Here is a 27,930-nt window from a genome sequence, read left to right as displayed (position 1 = left end):
AGGGATGCAAAGCCAAAATCCCCCCCTCCATTTGATCCATGCACCCTGGCCTTTGTGGATAAACACACACACACACACACACACACACACACACACACACACACACACACACACACACACACACACACACACACACACACACACACACACGTTACAGCATAACCACAAGGTATGTGCATTTCCGGCTGTACATCGATAACTGTAGCTGCCAGAACCCACACAACAAGCACGGTAATCTGAAGCTGACAGATCGGAAGTATCTGAAGAATCTGATGCAGTGAAACCAGTGGCAGGAAACGGCCTGTTTGAAGCCTGACCTTTAATAAACGTGGTTGTTTACGAAAAGATGCAGTGAAGGCCACCGCAAGGCGCCCTGCATACATGCATGCGAGTGCGCAGCCCACATGCGCACAGGAACATGCAGGGCCCGCTATCTGCTACCAGGGTGCTGGGACAGGAGCAGTCAGATTTCCTGCATTTTGCCCTGAGAGCAGCAGAAGGTTTCAGGTGAGGTTAATTTAAAAAATAATCACATTTCACCCCTGGTATCTCAGCAGGGTTCGGATCAAGCCGCCATCAGCGACCCACGACTCCCAGAATCCCCCAGCGGCGCGTGGGCCAATGCGGCATAAGCGCGGCACGGGGGGGCCTGACAGATGGATACACCACATTCCCTAACACACCCATCTCACCGCAGGCGGCCAACACCGAAATGTGCAAAGAAAAAAAAATTATAATTAGCTGGCAATACAGCCTGTAGCAACCTGCCATCTAGCTGCAGAGAGAGCGGGTGGTTAGGTTCTGCTAAACCTCAGTGCTATATCATTTTAGGAAGGAAAGACATTGTACACTGGGGGGGGGGGGGCAGCGTGTCTGATGGCGCTCTGAATAATTCATTTGTAACCCCCCTCCACCATGTAACGCTGACACAATTTGCCTTCTTGTGGGGGAGTTTTACAGTGCCTGAGTCACCCTGACAGGGGACTACATCACACACCAGACTGGGGGGGCTGCGACCATGTGTAATGGATGGGGGTGGTATGGCTGAACGGCAGGGAAATGAGTTTAGATAGATAAAAGCGAGTTTTTATGCCATAAAGGCAAACTAACTGTAAGAAATGCATGCTGCTTATGATCGTAATAAGGCCCATCTGACAGCTCTGTGGGTGCGACGGCCTCTCTTCTCCCAGAACTATTTTGGGGCGAGCCGGCTGTTATATGAAGCTTAGCACCCAGTTAACGGCAGTTCCACACAGGACAGGAGACAGCCAAGCTGACAGAGGATCTAGGGAGAGACACCAGCCTCGTCCCTGCAGACAGGAGGCCCTCTGGGGTCACTATGGCCTCTTCTGGGCAGCAGATCAGCCCTTAAATTTGATATCCCTTCGACAGCTGCAAGCTTAGCATGTTCATTAAGAGACACCAGTGGGCCGTCCATACTGAACAGAACGCATGGTGGCCCCGCCCCCACAATGCAGAAGACACACCCGATAAGGCAAACGTGTGGGGCACCTTGGCAGAATATCCTTCCAGCCAATAGGATCAGTCCAAGTCAAAAGTTGCTAGACACTCTTTTCTGGGTGGTGGGGGGACACACAATTAATAGGGGATCGTTAGAATGCAAGCAGCAGTGTCACCTACTCATCTGGCTGGCGTGAGATTTTCAATTCGAGACAATTCTGCACACGCATTTACATGTATGTAACAGGTTTACTACAATATAAATGGTCTGTAGGGTTTGCAAACTGTGATGTAGCAAAATTTAGCGTTAGTGTCAGGCCAGATGCATGAGAGTTGGCAACCCTTACGCTGAAATATTTGCCAGGGTCTTGGGGCGCCTCCCCGATGCCCAAGTGTGAAATTCTGAGCTTAATGTCAGCTATTCACTGCATTACAAGCTGTTAAACCGAACCAGAGCCCCCACCCTCTCATTCCAGACCATTCGACACCCAGATACATAAGTCTGTTGTACACAAACATGGATCTCATACCCTAACATGCTAACGGCTGCCTTTCTCATTACCAAGTGAGTCCATCTCCATGAACTGGTACACAGACGGGTAACTATACAACACTGCAGGTCCGGCCTTCAAGAGCAGCGCAACAGAAACACACATAGCAGGCACCCCTATTCTATGGGTATTAAACTTCATTCTTGGATGGCTCAGTCTGCTGATTTCCAATCCAGCATCCGCACCTCCCCCTCCAGCCAACTCTTCCCATTAGCAGTTAATTTTACAAAGCATTCATGTTATGCCAACATGCTGTACTGTAGTAAAGCGTGGCTTAATTACAAGTTAAAATGAGCAGTCTTTACATGTACTACCATCGTTCTGAGAAAACCGTCAGAAAAACCAAAACGATCTGGCTAATTAAGCGAACGAGAGTCAGATGAAGTGAAAACTCGCGCACGCGCACACACACACACACACACACACACACACACACACACACACACACACACACACACACACAGTGCCTGCGCCCCCCCCCTGGTACTGAGTCTGACAGCTCTGCTGTCAGCCATCTGCTACGGCGCCCCCTGTGGGAGACGGGGGAGGCCCGCACACGTGCCTGCTCCCTGGCTGAACCGGGCAAATCGGGTGGCAAGGGAACACCAGGTGAGCCAAGCATCAGCGCGGCGGGAAAGCAACGCGATGAAAGCGCGGCCCGGTCCTTGGTGGGCGGGGCCAGCCCCGCGGTTACCATGACGAGTGGCGCTCCGTCGTCAACAGACGTCTCAGCAGCACAGTCCCGCTGTGCGCGGCGTTCCCTGGCACCCAGGCACCTGTGCCCACAATGTCATTCCCATGAGCTTTCACGCCTTGCACCCCACCACAGGAAGTAGGGTGTGAAAACCGTAACCCTGAGCATCTCCATTGGCACCGAGCGCAAAGCGGGGTGCCAGAATCTGAGGACCAGTACTAGGATATTAATCCGCAGTAAATCTAGGGGGGGGCACATCGAGTCAATACATCTTTAAGAATTTATCATGTGACTATTAAACTATTAATCAGGAGCCAAGTCTGTCAGAGCAGAGGTGTTGAAAAGGTCAGTGGGTCGAGAAACAGCCGGAGAGAAATGACTCACTTCAGGTCAGGGCTATTTTTTGCAGTCTCAGAACGCGGGCTGGACAGGCCAGGACGACACCCGTCCAGTAGGACTGCCACGAAATAAATATTCATAGTGTGCGGCAGTGCGGTTTATCCAGCCCGCGCAACCAGGCCACGGCGGAGCGATCGGAATAACAGAAGCTTCTGGAAATATTACAGCACTCTTCGTAGCCTTGAGGCCTTGCTTTCTACCTGACAGAAGCCCTACAAGCTGTTCACCTCACCGCCAAACCATCTGTGGCATATTTAATCACAGCCGACGGCACAGGCGCGCGCAAGAGAGCTTTGCCCCCAACCCACCCGCACCCCCCCCCCCACCCACCCAAAATCGGCGGCACAGCCAGCTTATTAAGCCGTTAACACGGCCTGTAAGGGGCAACTGCATTAAAAGCTGCCCCAGCCAAGCACAGCCATGCTGTGGAGGTCGGGAGTCAAGTACGTTCGGATTGGGATAACGACACTAATAGCAGGCTGTACAGCACGAACAGAGACAGTATTACGAGGAACCCGGGGAGAACTGAGTACATTCTGTTACAGACATGAATGATCAGCCCGGACAGGCAGTACTTTGTGTTTTACCTGCGTTTGTGCAACTGGACCAGAGAACATTAAACCCCATCAGAGAGAACATACCTGCCAACTTCCAAATAATATCCTAGCTGGGTAACACTGTACAATCAGGAGCCTTGCATGGACAGGGGGTAATTTCATGGTCTGAGAGCCTGCCGCAGTACTGGTGGGGTGAGGGGCAGTCGGGGCACATGCGAGTCTCACGCTCAGCCCCGCATAGAGAACGGTGTGACAGGACGGTCAGAATGGAGCAGAGGGTGTATTAAAGTTCGACAGAAACAGTATACCGGCAAACGGTAGCGTCTGATTTTTGTCACGCGCGGCTGCAGGTTGCACTACACTTAAGTAGGGCTGCTCCGTGCTTCACGCATGACGAGCCACTTCAGGAGGCCCGCAGGCCAAGCCCAGACGCGCTCGTCGGGAAAGCCGCAGTACTTCGGTCATGCTAACCCAAAATGGCAGCGGAGGTGACCTCGTTTCGCGGGAAGCGCGTTCTCCGAGCCGCCAGATGGCTCAGTGGCAACAGCTGACAAGTGACGGGAACCAGCTAATAAATAAAAAATAATACATAACACATTACGGCTTGGCTCCCTGCTAAGCCCGCTGAAATCCGGAAGGAGTGAAAAAGGCCCGGACACTTGACCTTGTGAACGTCTGGGCCCGATAAAGCGGCAGTGTTCCGGAGCCGGGGGGGGGGGGGGATGAACCTCCAGGCACAAATTAAAACCTCTGAGTTCGCAGTACGGGAAGACGGCCGCTCCAGATAAACAGCTGCGCTGATTCATAGGCGTGAAAACGCGGCATCCAAGCCGGGGCTGAGTCCCAGCCCGCCTGCCATTGGCCGACTGCTCATACAGCGGCTCCAAGAAAAAGCCCCCGTTCAATGATGTCATTGCTACAGCCGGATCGCAGGCAAAATAAAGTAATAAACGTAATACACAGCAGCCAAACTTTAAGAGCACAAGACACACATAGACGTCACAGGTGAGGCGAGAGGGAAGAGGGACACCAACGCTAAAGACTTACCGAATAGCCCCGTCCGGAGAGGGAATGACCAGAGCTCTGCAGAAAAAGAAAAGGAAGAGTAACCACAGCGCTGGGAGGTGAGGGGACAAGCTGTTGGACCAGAGACTTAAAAACAAAAAAACAAACGCACTTTCAGACCCAGGGCTGGTTAGAGGGAGCCGCATCAGAAACTCACACACAAAACACACATTTACTTCCCGGTAACAACTTTCCAGGCAAAACCAAGGACGACTAGGAGCTGACTGACAGTCTGAAGGGAAGAAATTAAGGGAAACATGAAACATGGCGGCAGATTCAGCTTCTCGCGCAACGGAGAATGCAGACAGACAGCAGACGGGGAGTCGTGTGCTGGAGGCTGTACCCGTGTGCCACCATTTTCTGAGCGTCTCTCTGTAACTGTAAACCCCCCCCCCCCCCCCCCCCCCCCGCTGTCACCCATCGAAACTGCCGTGCCTGTTTTTACCGTTCTGTGAAAACAACGCTCCCACCAACAAGGGGTGACAGCGGGGGTGACAGAGAAGAGGCGGGATGGAGAGAGAGAGAGAGAGAGAGAGAGACAGAGAGAGAGAGAAGAAAATGGACAGGGGGAGGGTGGGAAGTGAAAACTGGAAAGGAAACAATGGAGAGAGATGGTGGCAGGATGTGGCACCCACCCCCTCGTTATCTAACGGCCCCAGAAATGACTAATCAGGTGTTAAGGCATGATAATCAAAATTGATTTATGCCACAACCCGAGAACCCCCCCCCCCCCCCCCCCCACCACAGTGCATGCAAACATGCATTCATTGGCATTGTGTTTGCGCACCTGTTTAATGTTCATCAAGGATGTGAGGGCGGGGCTTTGCCGTCCGAGGCGTTTTTACGGCTGGTGAGTCACTGACTGCATGTCAGACAAACAGGCTACTGACAGTGGATGCATCCCATAATATAGCTACCTGTCTGGCTGCGAATGTTGGTGGGCGTTCGTAAAACGAGACCAAACTCCACGTCAGTAAAACTCCATATGTACTCAAGCCTCTCCCGGACTGTCCCAAAGGAAGCCACCAGTTTCCAGGAACTGTTTAAGCTACACGGTGCAATTATCAAACAGATCCTCCTCCAGTTACAGAGCCTGCACAGTAAAGTCTTCACAATAATTGCTGACTGTCCATTTCAATCCGACTCGGATTTTAAGAAGCTGGGGAGTGTATTCTCGCTCCATAAAGTCTTTAACAGCAACCATATTGTGTTGGTTGCTGATTTGCTTAAGGAAGGAGCAGCTATGGTATTAGAATCCTAACAGAAACTAAAGCCTTTAATCGTTTTATTAAGCCACAGCAGAGCAGAAGCCAGACTAAGTCACAACATCACCATTAAATTTATGATGTCACAGCTCTGCTATCACTAGTCATGTGACGGCAGAGTAACACCCCCTCTGTGAACACCACACACTGTCTGCCCCCTGCCCCCTTTAGTGCATAAATCAATCTGGTGGCACGCAAAAGGAATTCTAAGGAATACTGGAGTAGCTACAGGCCGCCTTACCTCACTGAGTCCGTCTTTGGAGTCAGACTTCCGGGGGGCGCCAGTTGTCTCGCTGGACCCATTTCCGTCCAGCCGGCCGAAGAGCCCCTTAACCTGGGGAGACACATGGTGTGAGTAGGCGGGGCTAACCATGGGGGGCCAGTGAAACACCGGGTGGAGGAGAAAAGCCCAGAGATGGCCACACCCACAACAGCTGTAAACATCACATAGGGCACGGGTCGCGACCCGCACCCGGGCGTGAAGGTGGCAGCCACACCCAGCGGAGACACATCGCCAGGTTCCTCAGGCGCCCGTCCTTCTCATTCCCAGATACGCTGCCAACCGACTTCTACTCGCCACAATCACATGACGGGCGCGCTGCCATCGAGTGGGTGCCGAACACCCTCCGACAGTAAATTAAGATAGTTCAACTTAACAGACTGTAAGATGCAGGGTGACCTTCAATTTCAACGACCATCTGGATCCTTCTCAGACAGTCATTGCTACGATGGGCAAGACACCAACTCCAGCAAACGCCTTCCTACATAATTATCAAGACACACCCCATAACACAGACGGGATACGCCATGAGAAGATGGATAGATGGATAATTAAATACATTCATAAGATAATTGGCCCGATTAGTGATGAAACTGCGGCAATGACCGGGCTCCCTTCAACCTGACAGATTTACTCAAAACATAACCGCTGTGTGGGAGACAGAGGAACCGACACGCATGTCTGGTGAAGGGGGGGGGCGGGTACACAAATTAAACTTGCAGGTTTCATTTTCGTTGCGGTGGCAGCTCTGGGGAGAACATTAAACAGCAAACAGACACCCCTCCCCCACCCCCACCACCTTGATATCTGCTGATCTGCTTTTACTGTTCACGCGAAATTAAAGTAGCGCTTTTGCTAACAGAGTTTCCCTGAAGCGTTTATGGTTTCACCAGAGCAAACAGCATCACAGACAGAAATGGCAGATATTTTCTTTTACCTTTAAATCAGAGGGGGGGGGGCACTAAAGCCAGAAAGGAAAATCTGGGCAGAGTCAAAGGTCGGCTGTTACACCCGGGGAGTCCCACTCAGCTTGTCAGAAGTTTAGCAAGTCAAGTTTTGGCATGGAGGGATAAAGGTTCCTTTAACCGATACACCCCCTGCTGGCCCTCCAAGCAACAGGCACAAGATCAGATTGCCGGCAGGGCTTTAACAATCTCTAACACCATGGGAAGGTAACAGATGGAAACCCTATCTAGCTCTTCATCTTGCATACCCAAAAAGCAGCTTGCGGGCATTCTCCAAGGTCATCCGCATGGGTCTCACTTAGCCACGCCCACCTAGCAGCAGCATCTGTCGATTTCAGAAACCTGCACATGGATCCGTCCCCCACTGACCCCTCCAGGCTTCAGCATCTCTGTGCCGACTCGACAAGCACTGCGGGTTCTGACCCTGAGGCCAGAGCCTAAACGCACCCCTCTGCTAGCCTGAGAGACATGGCAGCTATGTGCGAAAAGGTATGACTGTGTGTGTGCCCTGCAATAGACTGGCATCCCATGCAGCGTCTAGCCCAGCACTGTGCCCTGCGATAGACTGGCACCCCATGCAGTGTCTAGCCCAGCACTATGCCCTGCGATAGACTGGCATCCCATGCAGTGTCTAGCCCAGCACTGTGCCCGGCGATAGACTGGCATCCCATGCAGTGTCTAGCCCAGCACTGTGCCCTGCGATAGACTGGCGTCCCATCCAGTGTCTAGCCCAGCACTATGCCCTACGATAGACTGGCATCCCATGCAGTGTCTAGCCCAGCACTGTGCCCTGCGATAGACTGGCGTCCCATCCAGTGTCTAGCCCAACACTATGCCCTATGATAGACTGGCATCCCATGCAGTGTCTAGCCCAGCACTGTGCCCGGCGATAGATTGCCATCCCATGCAGTGTCTAGCCCAGCACTATGCCCTGCCAAAGATTCTCCAGGTAACCCTGACCACAATAAGAGGACAGATGGATAAAGCAAAACTGCAGTCATGCGAGCAATCACTCGCAGTGAGACAATCAGCTTCTGGAACTGTTCTGTTTGAGACCTGGCTGATCTCACAATAAAAAAAAAAAGACCAATTTGACTGTAATAACTATTTCATGTGCGCAGGGAGAGGGGTTAAGTAACAACAAGAGCTGACAAACTAACAGAGCCTGGGCTCACAAAGCAGGGTAACGCAGCTCATGCAGCCGCCACACTAATCTGAACTTTAACCACACCACAGCACTGTAAAAAAAAATTATTAAAAAAAACGAAGAGACCTTTCGAACGTAACCCATCTGTGGCTTTGCAGTACAAACCAACAATTCTCACTTCTCAGAAAAGGTAATGACATCACAGGAAGCATAAACCAGCGAAATTATGGAGGCGGCGAGGAGCTGCGCACTTTGATGAGCACCGTGTCCCGCATCACACTGCCAGCTCAGCAGGAAAAACGATTCTTAAATGACCCCGCTGTCACTCATTGGATGACAGCTCCAGCAATCACTGGCTAGGCCCAGTAGTAGTGGCGGAGGGGCGGGTCAAATACTTGCCCATCCTTTGTAACTTGGTATTCATTTCACAATATAAAACAAGTAAGGTTGAGAGCTGTAAAAAGCCAGGCCACTTTAAATCTATAACCCGGTTTGTATCTTTTGTTTTGTTTTGCAGGCTGGAATTTCCCAAGTACTGTGGCTATTAAGGATAATGACAAGTGACAAGACCATGCTTAACTGTCCTTTGATCTCTCATGATCTTGAACTCAACTCTCCACGCACTCTACACCGCCTGCAAGCTATGAAGCAACCACGTGTAGTGACTGCCCCCACCCCACACTGGTCCTGCATTACCCTCTCCCCCTTGCATATCGCCCATGGCCTATTTCCATCTTGGTCTTATTTACCAACATGGAGCTTACAGAGGATGACAGGAAATGTTTATGCTTGGAGAAGAGAGAATTCAGAGTGAAGAGGCGTGCCTGTTACATTTCTCCAGCAGGTGGCAGTATGACCCTTTTGGTTTGCTCTGTACACATCACAGGATTAAGATACTCTCATTGCGCTTAGCTGCCCTATAAAGCTATTAGGCAGCCCAGCTAACGGGTAGCTAATGTCACTGCCTGCCTCTGTGGAGTCTGCGGCGATCCACTGTGATGAGAAGTCGACCATCTTTGGTTTTTAGTCACCTATTTTACAAGTCAGACCCCACTGGGATTTCACTGGAGTTAAAATACAAAACTGTCAGTCCGTTGAAATGTTACACCGGGATGCCCGCAGTTGCCATGGTAACTAAAAGGTACGTAACACAGAGCCCAGACTGGGGTACAGGACTGTTGGCACTCAGGGGGGGGGTCTCTATATAACCTGGTTCACCTTTGACCTACATGTCCTTCATGCTTTCGGAGTGTCCTCTACATATAGACTTGGGGAGTCGGACAAAATGAAAAGCAGCCATTAATTAACTTACGGCAGACTTACCAGACTCCCAACTCGCTCATAAAAAACAACTCTCAAGACAAACCGAACCATTTCAATGACTGCTATAGAAAATCACGATGGCCACACTCACATCCATCCATCACAGCAGGACTGGAGCGTGTCAAGCCTAGAGCCAATCCCAGCATGCACAGGGCACAAGGTCAAGGACACCCTGGGAGGGATGCCAGTCCGTCACAAAACGCAGACACAGACACCCAATCACACACTAATTCAAATTCGAAAAACTTCATAAAGGCAATTAATAAACAGCACCTTCATCAAAACTGCATGAATCTAATCAAATTGCAGAATTACATTAATAAGCCTGGCTGACGCAAGAACGGCAAACTAACTTGTCTGAACTGCTTCGCTCTTCCAGAAACACAGAGTTCCCCAAGACGTGATGCCCTCTCTAGAAGGTCGGCTGCGATGATAATGTTCCGCCCACGTGGCTGTTTGCCCGTCTGTGTTTGCTTCAGCACACTGGAAACGTCACTCACGGATGAACAAGGCCGAACGCACAGACAGAACAAAGCGTCCACATTCCTAAAAACAACCGGCAATCTTATAGGGCACTTCGCTTTGGCAGAACGCAAAGCAAACAGCTACTCATAATCTCTTGGTCGTTGATGCTCTTCCCCCTTGGTACGACTTTGCTAGGCAATTATTAGCCCTTGCAAATTTAGCACAAGTTCCCATGCGAGGAAAGCATCTTACTCTCAACTGAAATGTCCCCGATTCAACTGCCATAACTGGCAAACAGAGAGTTAACCCACAATGCCCCACTGCTCTGGTATCTAGTCACACTGCTACTCCCGTGCAGCAGGGGGCTCTCTTCCACCATGCAAGCACAGAAAACCACCACAGCAAGAAAAAGCAGGAGATGTGACACGGATAATATCAACATCTGTTTCAATAACACCGCTAATCTGATTTAATACAATCTCAGATCATGTCCTGCCTTGTTCTTTTCTAGTCATGGGCAATTAACAAAGGGCTACAGTTTTGACACACCCCTCTGGTTTATTGGCCTGACAGTGGCTTTAAAAAAGAACTTACTCACACACACACACACACACACACACACACACACCCATAAGTGCACATATATATAAAAGCACACACACACGGTAGTGACTGTAGCGAAAAATGATTCTGTAAGTGTGCAGTCACAACAGAACTGGGAAAGTGAATGGGTTCGGGAGATCAGAGAATAATTTCCTCATACAACTGCAAAAAGACAACTGACAAACATATCGACTGGAAGCAGCAGGAAGCAAAAAGTGGGAACAATGTAATAATGTAACATTGATCCGCCATCTTGCGTAATCGGGTGCAGGGCAGCCGGCGTTCAGAGTGGAGGTCGCTTCTCACACCAGCCAGATCAATGGTCAGTCTTACTGGTCTAGATCAAGCACTGGGAGTCAGCCTGTGTGTCTGGGTTATGTATATATTACATTGTGGGGACATTTGGTTATTTTGACTTTGCTGCCCATTTCTTTTCCAGTCCCCACATTGGGAAATTCAACTTTATTTTTTATTTTTATTTATTTAAAAAAAAGAAAAAAAACTGACTGCAATCAAAAAACCTAAATACTAAATATGTCAAAAATCTCGCATTTTGTTTGGTTACTTATGGTTAAGGTTAGGGTTGGGTGGGGGTTAAGGTCGTCATTGTTGGTATTTTGTGTTTTTTTTTCCATAGAAACAAATGGAGAGTCCCCATAAAGATATAATTACAAACCTGTGTGTGTGTGTGTGTGTGTGTGTGTGTCTCACAGAGCGAGGGAGACAGCCAGTCCAAGTGGAGCCCAGAATCAAGCCTGATGGTCTGGCTGTCAGCCCTTGATGCCACACAGGGATCACCGGAGTATTCCGGAAGGAGCGTCTGGCTGGAATCAGCCGGCCAGCCCTGGTATCAGCTGCCTCATGCGGCTACAGCCATCTGCAATTAATGAGCCCTCGGAGCCGGCATCGCAAAAAAACAAAAAAACCACACAGCCAGCAGGCGGGATCCAAAGAGACACGGGATGCCGGGATTACACATGTGCATCTGACTGGGTAAAAAAAAACAAGAGCAAGATGGGTTTCGGTGGCTCGCTGGACCCGGCGCTGAACCGGAATGGCAGGGAGAGACACGTAGCTTTCCGGGAGGCCACCATGGCGAAACAAGAAACAGAGGTCCAACAGCCTGAGCCGCAAGGATCTCGGTGCCTCCTCGAGGGTACCGGGGGCAGCAGCTGTGTCCCTGGCCCACCTGATCTGCTGCCAGGATGGCGCTTTGGGGGGTGGGGGGGACTTATCCTTGTGGCAAAGTGACGGCTTTGCCGCAAAACCAAGGCAAACCCAGACATCTGGCTTCAGCATCTGCAGCTTCAGATTTTTGTCCCTCTATCACTTGGAAGGCACTGATTCTATAAATATTTCCCCCAAAAAAATGTACAAAGTCAGAAATAGCTTAAATGCTTCGATTCAGGCTCCCGTGTGGCTTTCTGTGGGCCCAGCCTCCAATAGCAGCCAGCTTGTGTCCTGCAGACAAGCTCCGTGGCCAGTCAGAGGTAAGGCAGGGCATACTGGCGGGGCTTAGACCTGCCTCCCCTCCACCGAGCTGTGACTCCTCCCCTCCACTGAGCTGTGACTCCTCCCCTCCACTGAGCTGTGACTCCTCCCCTCCAGCCCTAATGACGGGCCAAGCACTCGTACGATTGGCCGGCACTGCTGCACCTCAGCACATGTGGTCCTAGCAGCCCGGTGAATGAACACGCGTTTGCCAGCCAGGCTCGGCATTACGAGCTGCAGCCGCTAAGCTTCGTACATTTTAATGTGCGCTTCTTCACGGGCTGCCAACTCGCGGACAGGAATATCAATCTACAGCAGAAGTGTGACATGGCAGCCACCAACAGGACTATCAATCTACGACAGGTCTCTTTGTGACACAGCCGAGCGGGCGGGAATATTAATCTACTTCAATTTTCTTGGGGACGGCTACCTGGACGAGAGATGTCAGTGTACATCAGATCTTCCCCTGGCACAATCACGCTGCAGCGATGCCCCCATCAAATGATTAATTTTGCTTACTGACGACTGACAGGAAAAGTGCTGTCATTAGCATACCCCCCCCCCCCACCTCCCACACTGGTACCAGCTCTCAGAAAGAAGAGGTCCCCAGCATTCTGGGCACAGAGAGACCATCAGCTCTCTGCTGCCCCCTTGAGAGCCCCGAAGGGTTTGCGGCCGCATGGCCCCACTCTGTATTCTGTTGCCTGGCAGCGGTTTCCCATCTCGGCCCCTGCCCTTTCTCGGAGACACAAAGTAGCCCCTGCTAATGGGGCGGTCCTGGCCTGCAGCCCCGAAATCTAAGCCATCGCTCACCAACTGAAAGGGGCAGCAGGGAAAAGGCCTCCGACTTAATCCTTTATCAGCACACGGGAGCTCACAGGCACTGAACTCTGCTCCACCGCACAGTTAAGGCAGCCTAATCTGATCTTCACTGCCGGTGGGGGTGGGGGGACCTTGCTAGATAAAGCTGGCCGCCTGTATACCACCCTCACAGTTTCCTGCAGGATCGGGTTACATGTGTCGCAACGGCCACTGACAGGAACAATGGGACAGCGGCCCGGTTTCCTGGAGCGTGGGCCCTACAGTGCAGCCGACCTGATGCCAATTCCGCGAGGGTTCCCTATCAGCATTGTGCCGTTCGGGGGGGGGGGGGGGGGGGGGGGGCGTACACATCTAGTAGGACAGGATGCCGGGAGCATTAGGCATTTCTGATGGCGTCAGCAAGCCGATACGGTGTGGGAATATTTTTTCACTTTAATTTGCAACCTGAGGCAATAATGTTCTTTACACATTGAGCTCAGAGATCTGCGTCAGTCATTTGAGATTAGAGATTCGATTAGAAAAGAATGGTCAACAAGCAGTAAACAAGGAAAAAAAATTTAAATGACCGCTGCCATCAAACTGAGTATAAACCTACTGTTTAAGGGTCTGCTTTTGAATTTCAATGGTGTTTCCAAGCCTAAACAATGCTCTAAAATCATTCAAAAATATGTAAATTGCTATTTGGCTACCAGTTCTCCAGTGAAAAGCCAATCAGTCATCTTAAAATTATTCTATCATATCAGTCCAGCTAGATGTAAACCTGCACCTCGATGCCGAAAAGGCAGGTTCACACAGAATGAAAAACACAAGCTAACCAACAGAGGCATTGGCTAAACACCAAATCGGCACCTAACCTCCCGAGTGCTTTAATGGTGACGGTTTCGCTTTTAAAATGAGCGCGTGAGAAATAAATAAGGCTACTGTGTGAAGAGGGAAGGACAATGTGCAGCCAGCACAGTTGAAAACCTTTTTGTACCTCTCAAAACCATACGGTGTATACGGACTACATAAAGATCTCCCAGAATGCACTGCAACTAAGATGCATTCCTGGGTATCCATTGACGTTTATCAGGGCAGCCCGGAAAAAAATGGACACGGTAATAAACTCCACGATAGGTTGTTCCTCCCTTTGGCGCGGAGTTACCATATCGGAGGAAGATAAGTGCACGTAGAGGACCTGATATCCACGGGCTCCGTGCCTGCCAAGGGCGTTTCGGCAGCAGATAAAACACTGAGGCTCCAAGCAGTCGCAGCTCCAGCCTGATGACAGCCTGGACTGTGCTACGAGATACGCTAGCTCTAGGACAGCCTTGGAGGCCAGCCAAGAGGATATGCTAACAGGCCTCTTGAGAGGAGGCCGAGAGGTTATCCAGCCTCCATGTTCTGACACCTATACATCTTCAGCTGCAGCAGCTGTCCGGAATCACAGCTCCGTTGGTAGCACAGTGTCGTTATTCCTAGCATTCCCACACTCTTAGCTCCTCCCGCAATAGAACAGCAGGGATATAATGGCACAGTCAGGGGCTTATCGTCCAGTAGGGCCGCTTCCAGCTCTCCATCAGAACACTACTACAAAGGTAATCCCTTCTTTTCTGTCATGCGCTTGCACCGCAGCCAAATCCACTCTGCGAAGGAACGCTTACGCTCGTCATAAACTCGGGTGACGATCAGGTGTCTTACGGTTTTTAAAGGAACCTCACATGTTATTCGCCAAAACCTTCCACGTAGAAACAGAGAATGCAAAGCCCATTAAAAACATGAGTACCCTCCAAGATGGGTCTCTTAAAACAAGAAATTAATCACAATGTGTGATTAGCTAAGAGGACATTGCGATCGCTTTATGCTAAGCTATCAGTGTCACTCACTGCCCTTTTGGACTATATGGAGCGATAGGATGTAGGTGCCCAGCTGCGGAAATGGCGTACCTGCTTGCTCTTCTTTGAGTAGGTCCTCATCTTGCCCCGTTCTCTGCCCCGATCAAGGTCGCGCTCGCAGCCGGCCCCACGCTCCAGTGGGCCATGCTCATGGAGGCCGTTCTCCGAAATAGGCGCAGTCACGCCGTTCTCCAAGGTCCGTGGCCTCTTGGGCACCTGCCTCTCCCAGCGCTCCTTCACGTCTGCTGCCCTCAGGCTCACTGTGGTCTTCTTCTGCAGGACCAGCTGAGGGGACAAAGATCGAGGACGGGAGGTTAGTCTCCCCTGAGATCGCAGCCTCAAAGCGACCGAGGAAGTCTTCGGTGACGAGCCGCGGCTGGTTTGTGCAAGCCAGGTAATTATGCCAAAGCGGCGCTCGAGAGCCCTATAATTCCACACTCGGCTGGTACAGAACAAAAGCCCCTTGGCCACGGCATTGCTCATCGCCTGCCAGTTTCCTCAAGCTGTTGAAAAGCTTTTTAAATGCAACCGGCTGTCTCAGCCGTCGGACTTAAAAAGACCGGCTGCCTGGTGCCCGTGCTGTCCGGTCTTGATTCATGGACTGGGACCTGCACTCTGCAGGAGCACCGGGGGTACGGCTGCCTCGTAAACACTCCTGCAGGCCACGGCGAGCGGCAAACTCCGTTTGAAACCCAGCTTACGATGCCAAACAGATGGGCCACAGCTTCCCGCCTATGCGAGAGGCAGCAAGCCCGTCATTAGCCCAATTAGAGGCCGACGTCACTCATTCAGCTGTGCGGCCCGGTGCCAGGCGGTCCGCACTCCCATCGCACGGGGGATCAACCCTGACGATTACAGCTTCCGGACCACCACGGAGAGACTTTCACAGTTAACGGAGTGAAACTAAGCACGGGCGGTTGTCAAAAAACACTCGGCCAACACCAGGCAGTATCAGGAACGGTGCGAGGATGTTATGGCACGAGCTCAGCCTTCTGCACAGATCTCAGATCAGCTCAGCCTTCTGCACAGATCTCAGATCAGCTCAGCCTTCTGCACAGATCTCAGATCAGCTCAGCCTTCTGCACAGATCTCAGATCAGCTCAGCCTTCTGCACAGATCTCAGATATCATGAACTAATAATGGCAAAGAATGCAAAGAGTCCAAAGGGATATCAACCAACAAAAAGGATCACCAACATTACATTATCAACCTTATCTGAGAACAGATTCCCTCATATTGAAGCCTTGTGATGAACTAAAACATAATTAAAACACACTGTTGGAGAAGCTTTTATTTTGAAATTAAACACCGGGTTTGGAAAAAATAGCCAAGAACTATGCAGCAGGGATCAAAGCCTATGAGAACATATGGGGTCTTCAGAGGTGTTGGTGCATCTCCGAAAGCCTCCTTCCCCCATCTGGGAGAGCCATTGAGGGCCTACGGTTATATTTAGCTCGCTGAATGGGGGTGGGGGGTGTATAGTGGGGAGATGTCAGCTTTAGCGGCTGGGCAGCTGGTATTCGCTGGAACGGCACCATCGTCTCAGCTGGTCTAGCCGCTGCACGTTGCTACGGCAACCTCCAGGCAAGCCTGCCACCTTCTGGCATCCATCAGCCCTCCTGCCGGGCCAGTCGGCTCAAACCCAAGAAACGTGAACGACACGGGGTGACCATCAGCTTCAGAGGGCTGTGGGGGAAAAAACTAACAAACAAATATCTTATTCTTAGGGGTTTTATAATGGAACCTTTCAAAACCAATAATCTCAGATTATAGTCTTCCACTGAAGGCACCCTGAAGGCATCAAGAAAGACTTATAAAACGGCCCTTCAAGCCCTGCCCCACTGATGATTGAGAGTGTAAAACACAGACAACATGTGAAAACCCCAGTGCGGCTCTCTCCTCCCATTAAGCTCCTCAGATCCATCAACCAATCAGAGGAGAGCTCTAGTAAAGGCCAACAATATGGAGGATCCTAGTACTGCATCCAGGAAGCTGTTAAACTGAACTGAAAGGTTATCTAGAAAGGCAGTGGGCAAGCAAGGTGGGTAAGTGTCACCATGTCACCAAGAGGTTGCTAAATTAGGTCCCTGTGGGCTACACCTTGCACTTTATGACAGAAACCAAGTCATACTGATTTCATTTTATTGAGAAACTCATTCTGTCAGAACCTCCAGCAGATGGAATGTCACGGGGTCATCGAGTAGCATTGTGGAACAGAATATATGGTTAGCGGAGGTTACTGATTATAATTCTAGTATGGGCCCAATTGCATGAAACATGCAGAGGTTGAAGACAGGAAAACTTCTAGATTGCTTTAGCTGATGTTCCAGAAATGCCTCTTTACAATGACTCCTATTGTTTGGGAGAAGTTCCCTTTCAGGAGCAGGAACCTGCCACATCTCCACTAGCCCTCTTCCCCTTTGCAGACAATTTCGATTTCAGAGGCCAAGTCAACGAGACGGCTGGTAGCATTTAATGATGTACGACACGGTGCCATTTTTGCCGTTGCTGAATGTTCAGCAGTGGGGGTGGCATCGAGTGCAAGCCTTAATATCTGGATCTGTCGCTGAAAGGTTGGTCACCCGCCCCCCTTGCAGGCCTTAAAACCAGGTCTGCGTTTATAACTAAAACAGGTAGTGTAGCGAGGCCAGAATAGCACGGCAGTTAAATAAAGTGCAGTCTCACTCGCTCTCTCGCTTCCTGAACACAGCCAGTCGCGTTAGCTAGAGGCCTGGGCCCGGCTCGCTTAAAAACAAAGGGACGGCACACTTCAGCACTAGGCCATGCCTCTTTAATAGCTCTGACAGGAACACACTGGGCCAGCATCACTGGGCATCACCCCCACCCCACCCGAACATCCAGCCACCCCCGTTCCATCATTATGTCATTTAGCTGCCTAACAGATGGGCGATGACCTCAAATTCGTCGGTCTCGCGTCATATTTACAACTTGGCACTGCGTCTCACAGTCTGAAAGCCATTAAACCGTGCAGCGAGCGCCTCTCCTGCAAAGCGAATTCCTACGAGGTTTCAAAAAATAACAATAAGCCCACTACTTGACTTGTTTTCCAGCTGTAAGACTGCGAGGGTATTGTATTCTGGCGTCGTGATTCCGGCCATTTCCCGCACTTTTTACACGCATTTCGAGTGCAGGGGGGAAGCAGCCTCGTAAGGCCTTGCTGACAGATGCGAGGTGCAGACCAGCTTAGAGCATTTGTTGTTTATTCTCCCAGATTCCCCCAATGACACCCTGGATCCCTCAGCCTTATCTGTGGTTCACTGGCCTCCTCTGAGCCCTCCAGCCCCACCGCTAGTTATGACACGTGGAGAGAGGTGGTTCATTCCTCCAGGGGCAGAGGAAGCTCTCTGTTGAGGAGGGGGGGGTTGAGTACCGGCCTGTCGTGTTTCCTTATGCGTACCGCAATACTGGCTACAGAGAGGGCGGGGAGGAAGGAAGACAGGGAAGGACAGAGAGGATGAGAGAGAGAGAAAAAGACAATGAGATAGAAAAGGACAACGGGGATGACATGGAAAGAGCAAGAGAATATCTAGGTTTGCACTGCAACCACATCGAGAAAATCTCACGTAAACACAGAAATGTAAGAATGTAAGCATGTATGAATATACAGAGCTCACCGGATCATGAAACACGTGCTTAATCCTGTAAATATCCTGCTAATTTACTGGTTTCCCAACAAACCTTTATTGAAAAGCAATGTTTAACATATCTACACATATCTTCCGCACACATTTTCTCTTTATTAAATGTCATTTTTTTTGACTCACTCATTCAGTTCCATTCTTTCCACTTTGCTATTAATTGAAATTCTAGTTACTGGCTCTTAAAATGATGCAAAACGCAAATATTTGGTGTTTTATTCTATTACAAAGGTGTGACTAATTAAAAAGCACCCAGTGAAACTGCTTGTCAATGAACTTTTTAACTGGAACAGCTTTTACAACTATAATTCGGGTTTTAATTTATTACTGTCTGAAACTAATGTTTTACTTAAAACTACCGTCTTTTTCCAACGTGATATATATATATTTTTGTACACAAATGATTAAAGTAATGATTTATGTTATAAAACCAATCAATTTACAATATTTTTACCAAATAAAACAAGTGCGTGAGGCAGGGACGGCGTGGGGGTGGGGGGGCAGTGTAATGTGGCAGAAGCTTCTAGTCCCAGGTAGGAGAATTTTCCAGAGCATCACTGTATGGAGGAGTTTCAGAAACTGTAATGGCCTGACCTGAAATCACAGCAGGACTATCGGTGTTGATCGTGAAAATTAGAAACAGAGTCATTTGGTGTGATTCATCTCCCCTTTTGACTACAGCTCAACCAGGCCTTAATTTTGGTTCGTTTTTATAAAGCATGAATCACTGTAATCGCCTCTGATACAGAAGCTCAACATCGAGATCTTCTCTTACAGCCAAATGACTCTACTAAGCTTGATCACAAGGAATGCGGAATTTTACCGCAAAATCGCTCCTATTGTCTCTAATTATGCATCTAATTAGGATGTATCAGCATAATAAATCACCATGCAAATTGCTGTTTTTCTAGTAATCCGCTGCGCAACATTTCAAAAGCAAGAGAGAATGAACACAATCAAAGACAGGAGGCAGAGAAAAGGATACCGGCACCTCCATGGCACTTGTTAAGGCTCCGTTGCTGGCCTGTTAGCAAGGCTCTAACCTTTAAGCGGCGCCTGGTACCTCGCACTACCTAGGCACATCTTACCAAAGACAGGTAACTCTTCACAATCGGCTAGAGACAACATCACGAAAGGAATCGAGTGTAATGAATGTCACTGTGAAGGGACGCTTATTCACCAGACCTGTGAGGAAGTGTTGACCGTCTCCTGTCTGAGAATCATGAGAAACACTACGGTCGAACCCTGTCTGATGATATCTACTTCAGGGGTCTCCACCTTTGGTCTTGGAGAGCTACTGTCCAGTAGGTTTTCCATCCTACCTGGCTTCTGATGAGCTTCACTTGTTTCTCATGTAAATAACAAACCTACTTGACAACAGCTCTCCAAGACCAAAAGGTGAAGACCCCTGATCTAGATCACGCATTATTCTGCTGAGTATGGCCGTCTGGACCAGACTGAACCCTCTCCCCCCCCACCACCCTGAGCCTCCCAGGCTAGATATGGAGAATGGTACTAAGCCTCCCTGCCCATTGGGAAAGGGGGGGCTATCAGGAGACATTACATTTTTTTGTCCTGCTTGTCATCGGCCTCTCCGTCAAGCTGGAGGGAGCAACCCTTATTCCAGGCGGGAAGAGATCCCAGGCACATTGCTCTGTTCCATTTCCAGGAGAGCTGGATCCTTCCAGAAAGATCCTTAATCCCCCTGCCCCCAACCCCCACCACAGACCATGCTCTCCAGAAATCAGCGCTGGGACTGCAATGGCCCAGGACCTCTGCCGAGCTAAAAACGGCAGGTGACCTAGTAACTAAGCAACCGGCCGTGGGTCCAAAAGTGGCAAGGGGGAATAGCCGTTGTACCCTTAAACATGAATTACTTCAGTAAATACGCATTACTGTGACCTATTTAGTTTGACGTCATATCCCCAGAGGCCGGAGTTAATTAATGAAGATATTCTGGATTGCCCTTCAGGCTATTAGAACAATACCACCGTGTGCCTGAACTGAGATTGTAATTCTAAAAGAAAGCTTAACACCAGGAAGCAAAACACACACATTCTCTCTCTCTCTCTCTCTCTCTCTCTCTCTCTCTCTCTCTCACACACACACACACACACACACCAGCAGACCCTGTCAAACACCTAATTAATATTGCTCCGCTATAAGTGTCTCATTGCAAACAGCTTGTGTTAGGGGTTGCTGCCGAACAGATGTCAAGCAAAATTAGCAGCTCTCCTCTGTCTGTACACAGTGTTTACTAAGTAAACACATTTTGACAGCAGTGTCATCTTGTAGAAATTACAATGTCAAAGTGCACCCCCCCACCCCCGCATACACTGTAATGGTTCCTGAAACCCACCCTACTTCAGACAGAATCTGGGTTAAATATGCATTGGAGATCCATTAGGACACCACATTCCAGTTCAGATTAAAAAAACACTGCACTACGTATACGTGAACCTACAAAGACACATCCCCATCTTTCATAACTCACTGCATGACGTAAACGTGGACCTACAAAGACACATCTCCATTTTTCATAACTCACTGCATGACGTAAACGAGGACCTACAGACACATCTCCATCTTTCATAACTCACTGCATGACGTAAACGTGGACCTACAAAGACACATCCCCATCTTTCATAACTCACTGCATGACGTAAACGTGGAACTACAAAGACACATCCCCATCTTTCATAACTCACTGCATGACGTAAACGTGGAACTACAAAGACATCTCCATCTTTCATAACTCACTGCATGACGGTAAACGTGGACCTACAAAGACACATCTCCATCTTTCATAACTCACTGCATGACGTAAACGTGGACCTACAAAGACACATCCCCATCTTTCATAACTCACTGCATGACGTAAACGTGGACCTACAAAGACACATCCCCATCTTTCATAACTCACTGCATGACGTAAACGTGGACCTACAAAGACACATCCCCATCTTTCATAACTCACTGCATGATGTAAACGTGGAACTACAAAGACACATCTCCATCTTTCATAACTCACTGCATGACGTAAACGTGGACCTACAAAGACACATCCCCATCTTTCATAACTCACTGCATGATGTAAACGTGGAACTACAAAGACACATCTCCATCTTTCATCCCCACAGATTCCACCCTGAAGCGGTTTAAGAGAACAAGCGTACCAAGAGCTGCACACCCGAAACAGTTCAACACCTCTCTGTTTTTCTTTCTTAATTACAGGCGCTCTCAGTTGGGTTCCCTTGCCAGTGGCGGTGACCGGATGACTTGCTCAAAGCGAGTATCTGCGGCAGGTTGCTATTTCACTTCCACTTCCGATGAGACGACCAACTGATGACTAAATGCACAACTGGACACCTGGCCCTACTGTTCAGATCAGAGAAGCAGTGACGGGCGCCTCGTGATTTAGGTTTACGCCCCTGTTTTAACAGCCCTTCCAGTGACTAAGGTAACCACAGTCTCACTCTGCTCCTCCAGCCTCAACAGCCAGGTTTCATTGGTATTGGGCAAGGAGCCCAATTTTCCTGGAGATACCTGGAGATAACGAATTTCCTGGAGAACAGGACCACGTAACTCGTGCGGCAAGTGCGGTGTACACCAGGGTTCTCAACTTTGGTCAGCTGGCTGGCGTGAGATTTTCAGTTTGAGACACACAGCCATTTGCATGTACGTAAGAGCTTTAATTCCTTGCAAATAGTCCGTACGGTTTGCAAACTACCCCAATGCTTTTGAGGTAGCTAATTTTAGGTTTATAATGGAATGATGTAGATTTGCAGTAGGATTCCTTGCGTGAGCGCGAGTGTCACGGCAGATGCATGAGAGTTGGGCACCCTGCTGAACACACACGTCATCCGAACTACAAACAGTCATTCTGGTGAAAAGGGAACAAGGAACACAAGCGCGTTTCATCTGGGGTTTGGAGCTGCCACAAACCAGTTTGGGAATGGAAGCGCACCAACCAAACAATGAAACATCTATGCAGCTACCCACAAGTCGCAAACCGTGAGACGAGGCTCCCGGCTTCACACCTCTTTGCTGCAGCAGTTATACCCTTGTATCTGCAGCTTAAAAAAAATCACACCAACTAATAAAGTCCCTTCGTTCATCCCAGTGACTGAGTGTGCGGCCCACTTGCTCCGCGAACATCCAACAGGATGGGCAGAGAGTCTGCCCAAAGCTCACAGCCAGTCTGCCGCCCACATTCCATTTGTGTCTGAAGACTCCTGGAAGTTTCGGCGGACTGGAGTCGGAAACGCGACCGGGAAGGAATGATGTCAGCGAGTCTTGCCATTTATGTGGCCCACCTGCTCGGAGAGGCTGACAAAACCGTAACGGCTCATTCACTTACGCGCCTGGATGATCCAGCATGCGGCAGCCGGCACGAAATCAAAGGCGCCCCCCCCCCCCCTTCAAGAATCCAGTCTGTTCCATGGCACCGGCTGCCCAGAATTTAACCACAGGGGATACTACTGAAAAAAAAAGCCTACTTGATTTTCACGAGGCCGAACAATATCGCTTGTATCTTTTACTTCCGTTAGATGACATCCTGTCAGATAAAGGACACGGAGAGCCTTAACCTGCGAATACAAACATCTCCACAGAGATGATAGCCGTCAGCCATTCAGCTTTGGCTTTTTCTGTTATTGTAATCGCATCGGTGGACCTCCCACATGAAGGTGACCTCGTTTGATTCCCTCAATGCAGCTCTGCCCTAGAAGATGTTAAGTGCATTCGAACACATCACGCCCCCCCCCCCCCCCAGAAATCAGATATCGTTCTCTAGACCTCCATCCTCAGTTCAAAAGATGTGCCAGAGGAGAGACTCACCAATCAACTATCCTGTATTGATGCAGCCTCACTGAATCCCTCTCAGGCCCAACTAACAGGTAAACACAGACTCTGGCGAGGAGCAGATGACTCCGGCCTCTCAGACACTCGACCCCGGCACCCCTCCCCCGGGCTCCTGAGGCAAACCCACCTGGCATCAAAAGGCAGTGCCCAGAAGGATTCCTGCCGTGACCTTTGCATATCCAGCCTGCACTGAAGACCACCACCCCCTATCTCTGCAGGGGGGCCAGTGCAGGGCACCACACACACGGACTGATTAAATCCACCCCCTCAAAAGGCTGAAGGCCATTAAATGGCTAACGAGCTCCGCTTACCTGGTCACCTGGTCACAGGCTATGAGACACGTCCTGTGAGATCTGAGGGGGGAGATTAAACCCAGGAAAGCAGCTCTGCACCTGCATGGCTTTACTGCAGACAGTCTGCAGCTTCAAGCACCCTGCTGCCACACAGACACATACAGGCACAAACACCCCCCCCCACATACACATACACACACAGACAGAGGGGAACAGACACCCATGCACCGCTAATCTGATCTGTCATGGGGGCTGGCCCTCTGCTTACTAGTGGCGCCCTGTATGAGATGAGCAGACTTGCATGTGCACAAAGATGCAGCACAGACCAGAGACCCCCCAGGGAAAGGCTGCAGCTCTGGGCCACCGCTGAGAGCCTGACTACCCTTCCTCCCCCCCCCCAGCATGGGACACAGGCCCGTGTGCACCAGCACGCTGCCCGAGATGTACTGCGATCCAGCCCCTCTCCTAGACACGCCGCAAACAGGGTTTAACCTCTGCCACGCGATGGATTTAAAAACGCATTCCATCATGCCAATAATGAAAAGGTCAATATTTATCTTAATTACCCGTCACATTAGCTTAATTACAAGCGGATTGTGTTGACTTTCTCATTCTCCCTGGCCTGTGGGCTATTGTGTAAGTCACTGCAGTCCCCATCCATCAAGTGCAGCCCTTACGGAGAAGTGGGGCACGTCAGCAAGCCGAAGGTCCTCGCATCAGTCCTTCAGTTGAGGATTCAGCAGTTCCTGACACACTGGGCAAAGGCTACTGGCCTCTGAGGAAGGATTCCCATCAGCACGCTGTCACTTTAAGGGTGTTTTTTTGGGGTGGCCCACATGCAGAAACACAAGGTGCCAGGGCAAGGATTGCAGCCGTTAGCTGCCACGCCGAAAGGAACTCGGCGTGAGATTAACTCCAGGGTACGTGGGACTAATGGGAAAGAAAAAAAAAAAACAGATTCCACTGCGTCACCCCCCACATTCTAAATACTAAACTGCGCCTGGCACTTCCACTCTGAAGGGGGCCCTTAAAATTTTACGGTAGACACAGTGGCAATACTCACGTCTGAATAACCGGCCGTCGGGCGATGGTTATGTTTCCGACTCGATCGTAAAAAAAAAACAACTAAAAAACGAGCCCTGGATTCAGCAGCTTCCATGAGGCGTGGAACACGGCCGACGAATCACGTAATAAGACGGCAGGAAGCAAACCACAACAGGAAATCCTCCAAGGAACTCCGCCCACTTTCATCCTCTCACAAAGGAAGAAAACAAACAGAAAAAAAGAAATACCACGAAACAGTATCACGGCTTTTGTCGCAGCGCAGGATCTTCACTAACGAGGGCTTTAAGCCCCCACTGGCCCTGCAGGGAGTTACTCTCTGGCTTCTCCCTCATTAAAATCTGACATAGACCCCAGAATGTAAGCGTCCAGAAGTGAAACAGATAAAGCTCCTCCCTCGAGTAGGATTTAAATGGCCCCACCTGCTCCCCCTGTATAAAAACATCAACAAACAAAACCTAACCCAACGGGACTTCAGAGGAAGGGGGGAGAGAGAGAGAGCTGAAGACTCTTGGGGTATTTTTTGGAATGGGTTACGAATGACGCTCTTTGCTTCACGCCTCCCCCAGGATATCGGACCTTGGGCCTCCGTTCGAGCTTCTAGGAGCCGATCAGGAACCGGGACATTTCACGTTAAAATGCCAAACCGACCACGCGCCTCATCGCATGCACCAAAAAAAATAGTCATCCTATGTTTTCAACGATGCCTCATTCCGACCGTTACCGAAGTAATTTGACATGTTCAGTAGACAATTTTCTCCAAAGCTGAGACAAAAAAAATCACACATCAAAAACATAAATCCTGTCGTGGGGCTAAGCTGAGCTTCCAGTGAATGCAGATACAAGTATAAGCAGCACTGGAACAAAGGTTATACAACTGTTAACAAAGCAAGACCCAGATGGGACTATTCAAGGACCACAAGTGCGACGTAAGAATGTTCAGGGAACGCAGAAGCAGAATTCTGAGTGAACGTGGCCCCTTCCCCACGCTAACGTAGGCCTTGCCCTGGGCTGAATACGTGCCGCATTTCCTGACCGTGGTTTTCGTGAGCGACTCCTGTGCGCTGCTCAGAATCAACATTAAAAAGCCACAGGATAATCCGCCCCCCCCCCCCCGCTGCTGCCACCAGTCACATAACGAGGACACCTGACCACAAAAACAACCACCCCCACGTAGCGAAAGAGACTGTTGCAGAAACCTCCGTGATGAGCTCACTTACTGAAATACGCACATATGCGGCGACGCGAGCGTCTGACGGCTCGTTCTTGGAGGGCTGTCTGCTCGCTGGCAGATTCAGACATATTACAACCGTGCTCCAGTTCCACTGTTAAAATCTACAACTCGATCTCCGGGAAGGATCAATGTTTCATTCTTAACCTTTTATAAAGGCTTCATTCATTTAGATCTTGCTGCAAAAGAACATTGCTAATAATAATCGATTGTAGATTCAGATTCATTGTACATCAGACACCCCATGAGGTAAGAGCCCTCAGTCCCGGGGGGGGGGCCCGACAGCTTTCACGCAGAGCAGCTGGATTCCAGCTGTGACGGGGTGTGAAACCCGGGATCCTGGAGACTCAGAGGAGCCATTTTTTTAACCAACGGCACGAGGGGATGTCAAGGGCTTGAGACCCACTAACATAACCCAGGCCTGTGTCCAACCTTCCAAAATCTACACTGGAAACACGTCCACTGGGATCACAGCACCACACACGGCCCTGGAGTTTTACGGGGGGATTTGACCTCAACCCCACTGCCCCCCAGATACACAGACTACCCTTCTGCCAGGCCAGGCGTCCTTTTCAACAACACCTTGCACATTTCATTCACATTACACATTCTCTCTGACGCTATGCAATACGAGGGTATAAATGACATGAGATCCCATGCATTCTGACACACTGCGACAACAGAAGAGGACCACCGTCGACGCCGGGCGTCAAGCCCCAGGGCTACCGCTGACAGCCTCTGGCGATCGTCATTAGAGGTCAATCTCACGCTGAACAGAATGCAAGCACGAGAGGAAGGTGGGGGGTGGAGGCGTGGGCCTTATTTGACTGAGGCTAAACCTATTCGGCCTGGATGAGAGGTTCGAGAGAGCTCGCTTCAGTAAGTCAATATGAAGACATCCGCTCCAGTGTTGGTGGCATAACCCACAGAGGCGGTCGGAGAGCAAGCGGAACGGGAGTAGGAGGGCTGGGGGGGGGGGGCGTATTATACATGCCGTGCAAGCTGTTTTTCTTTCAGCTGCCTGTCCTAAAGAAGTGTTTATAGAGAGACGGGAACGTGACTCACATGCGATGGGTGAGCTCCGAGCCACCGTATGGCACTCCGGGGGCTGCCTGCCCACCCCCCCCCCCCCAAGATGGCTGGATTAGCTTCTCTAATAACACAAGGGCAGCAGACTGGGCCAAGTCCAGCCTGTCAGTTGCATTATCTGTTCATTTAGGAGAGACAGAAGATACTTGCCAACAGTTGTGCATTTTTGTAAAACATCTGGATGCTGTCAGTTCAGCTTAAACAGCGGCTTAGCGGGGGGGGGGGGGGGTCACCGGGACCGAGCCCCCGCGCCCAGTAGGGATGCTGGGTCTCGTCACTCTTTCTCCTCTGAGAAACCCCCGAATGAGCCGTATGACTAGAGAAGGTAAATATTTGAACCACGTATCCCGCTTTAGATAAAGGAATGAACCAAAGCGAGAAGCAGAAAGGCACAGATATGTATTTTTTTTTTTGGAGGGGGGGGGGGGCTTTGTAAAGCCGACAGCAGACTTTTGGATTCACTGGTTGAACCAGACAAGCCCAGGCAAAAATGAGAGGGAGGGGGAGTAAAGCTCATTTTCTCTCGGCCCCATTTAAAGCCCCATTCATATCTTTCCTGGCACAAACCTGAGCCCCCCCCTCAAACTCCACTGGTCCGGCCCTCAGAGGTTCCCTAAGCTCCCCATTCAGCAGCACGGCCTGAGTGTGGAGACATCCCCCCCCCCCACCCCCGAAAGGCCTTAACCCTAATCCTCTTACCATGAGTGCTATCTGACCACCGGGGGCACCATCACATGCAGGCACCCAAACGCACAACACAAGCTGTGCTGC

The 27,930-nt window shown here is 50.1% G+C and overlaps 1 protein-coding gene across 1 annotated transcript in view; it reads right to left on the bottom strand.

The window, feature by feature from the left end:
• LOC125727754 (autism susceptibility gene 2 protein-like) overlaps nucleotides 1–27,930 on the bottom strand; it is a 77,858-nt gene that overhangs the window by 37,830 nt on the left and 12,098 nt on the right. The window contains 3 exon segments of the mRNA XM_049004658.1: nucleotides 4,710–4,745; nucleotides 6,234–6,326; nucleotides 15,014–15,247. Of these exon segments, the coding sequence (XP_048860615.1) occupies nucleotides 4,710–4,745; nucleotides 6,234–6,326; nucleotides 15,014–15,247 (363 nt within the window).

The sequence above is a fragment of the Brienomyrus brachyistius genome, unplaced genomic scaffold (genome assembly GCF_023856365.1).
Source record: "Brienomyrus brachyistius isolate T26 unplaced genomic scaffold, BBRACH_0.4 scaffold117, whole genome shotgun sequence".
In the NCBI taxonomy this organism is placed as follows: Eukaryota; Metazoa; Chordata; class Actinopteri; order Osteoglossiformes; family Mormyridae; genus Brienomyrus; species Brienomyrus brachyistius.
The sequence above is the reverse complement of the archived record's forward strand: the minus strand, read 5'-3'. Positions and strand labels throughout refer to the sequence as shown.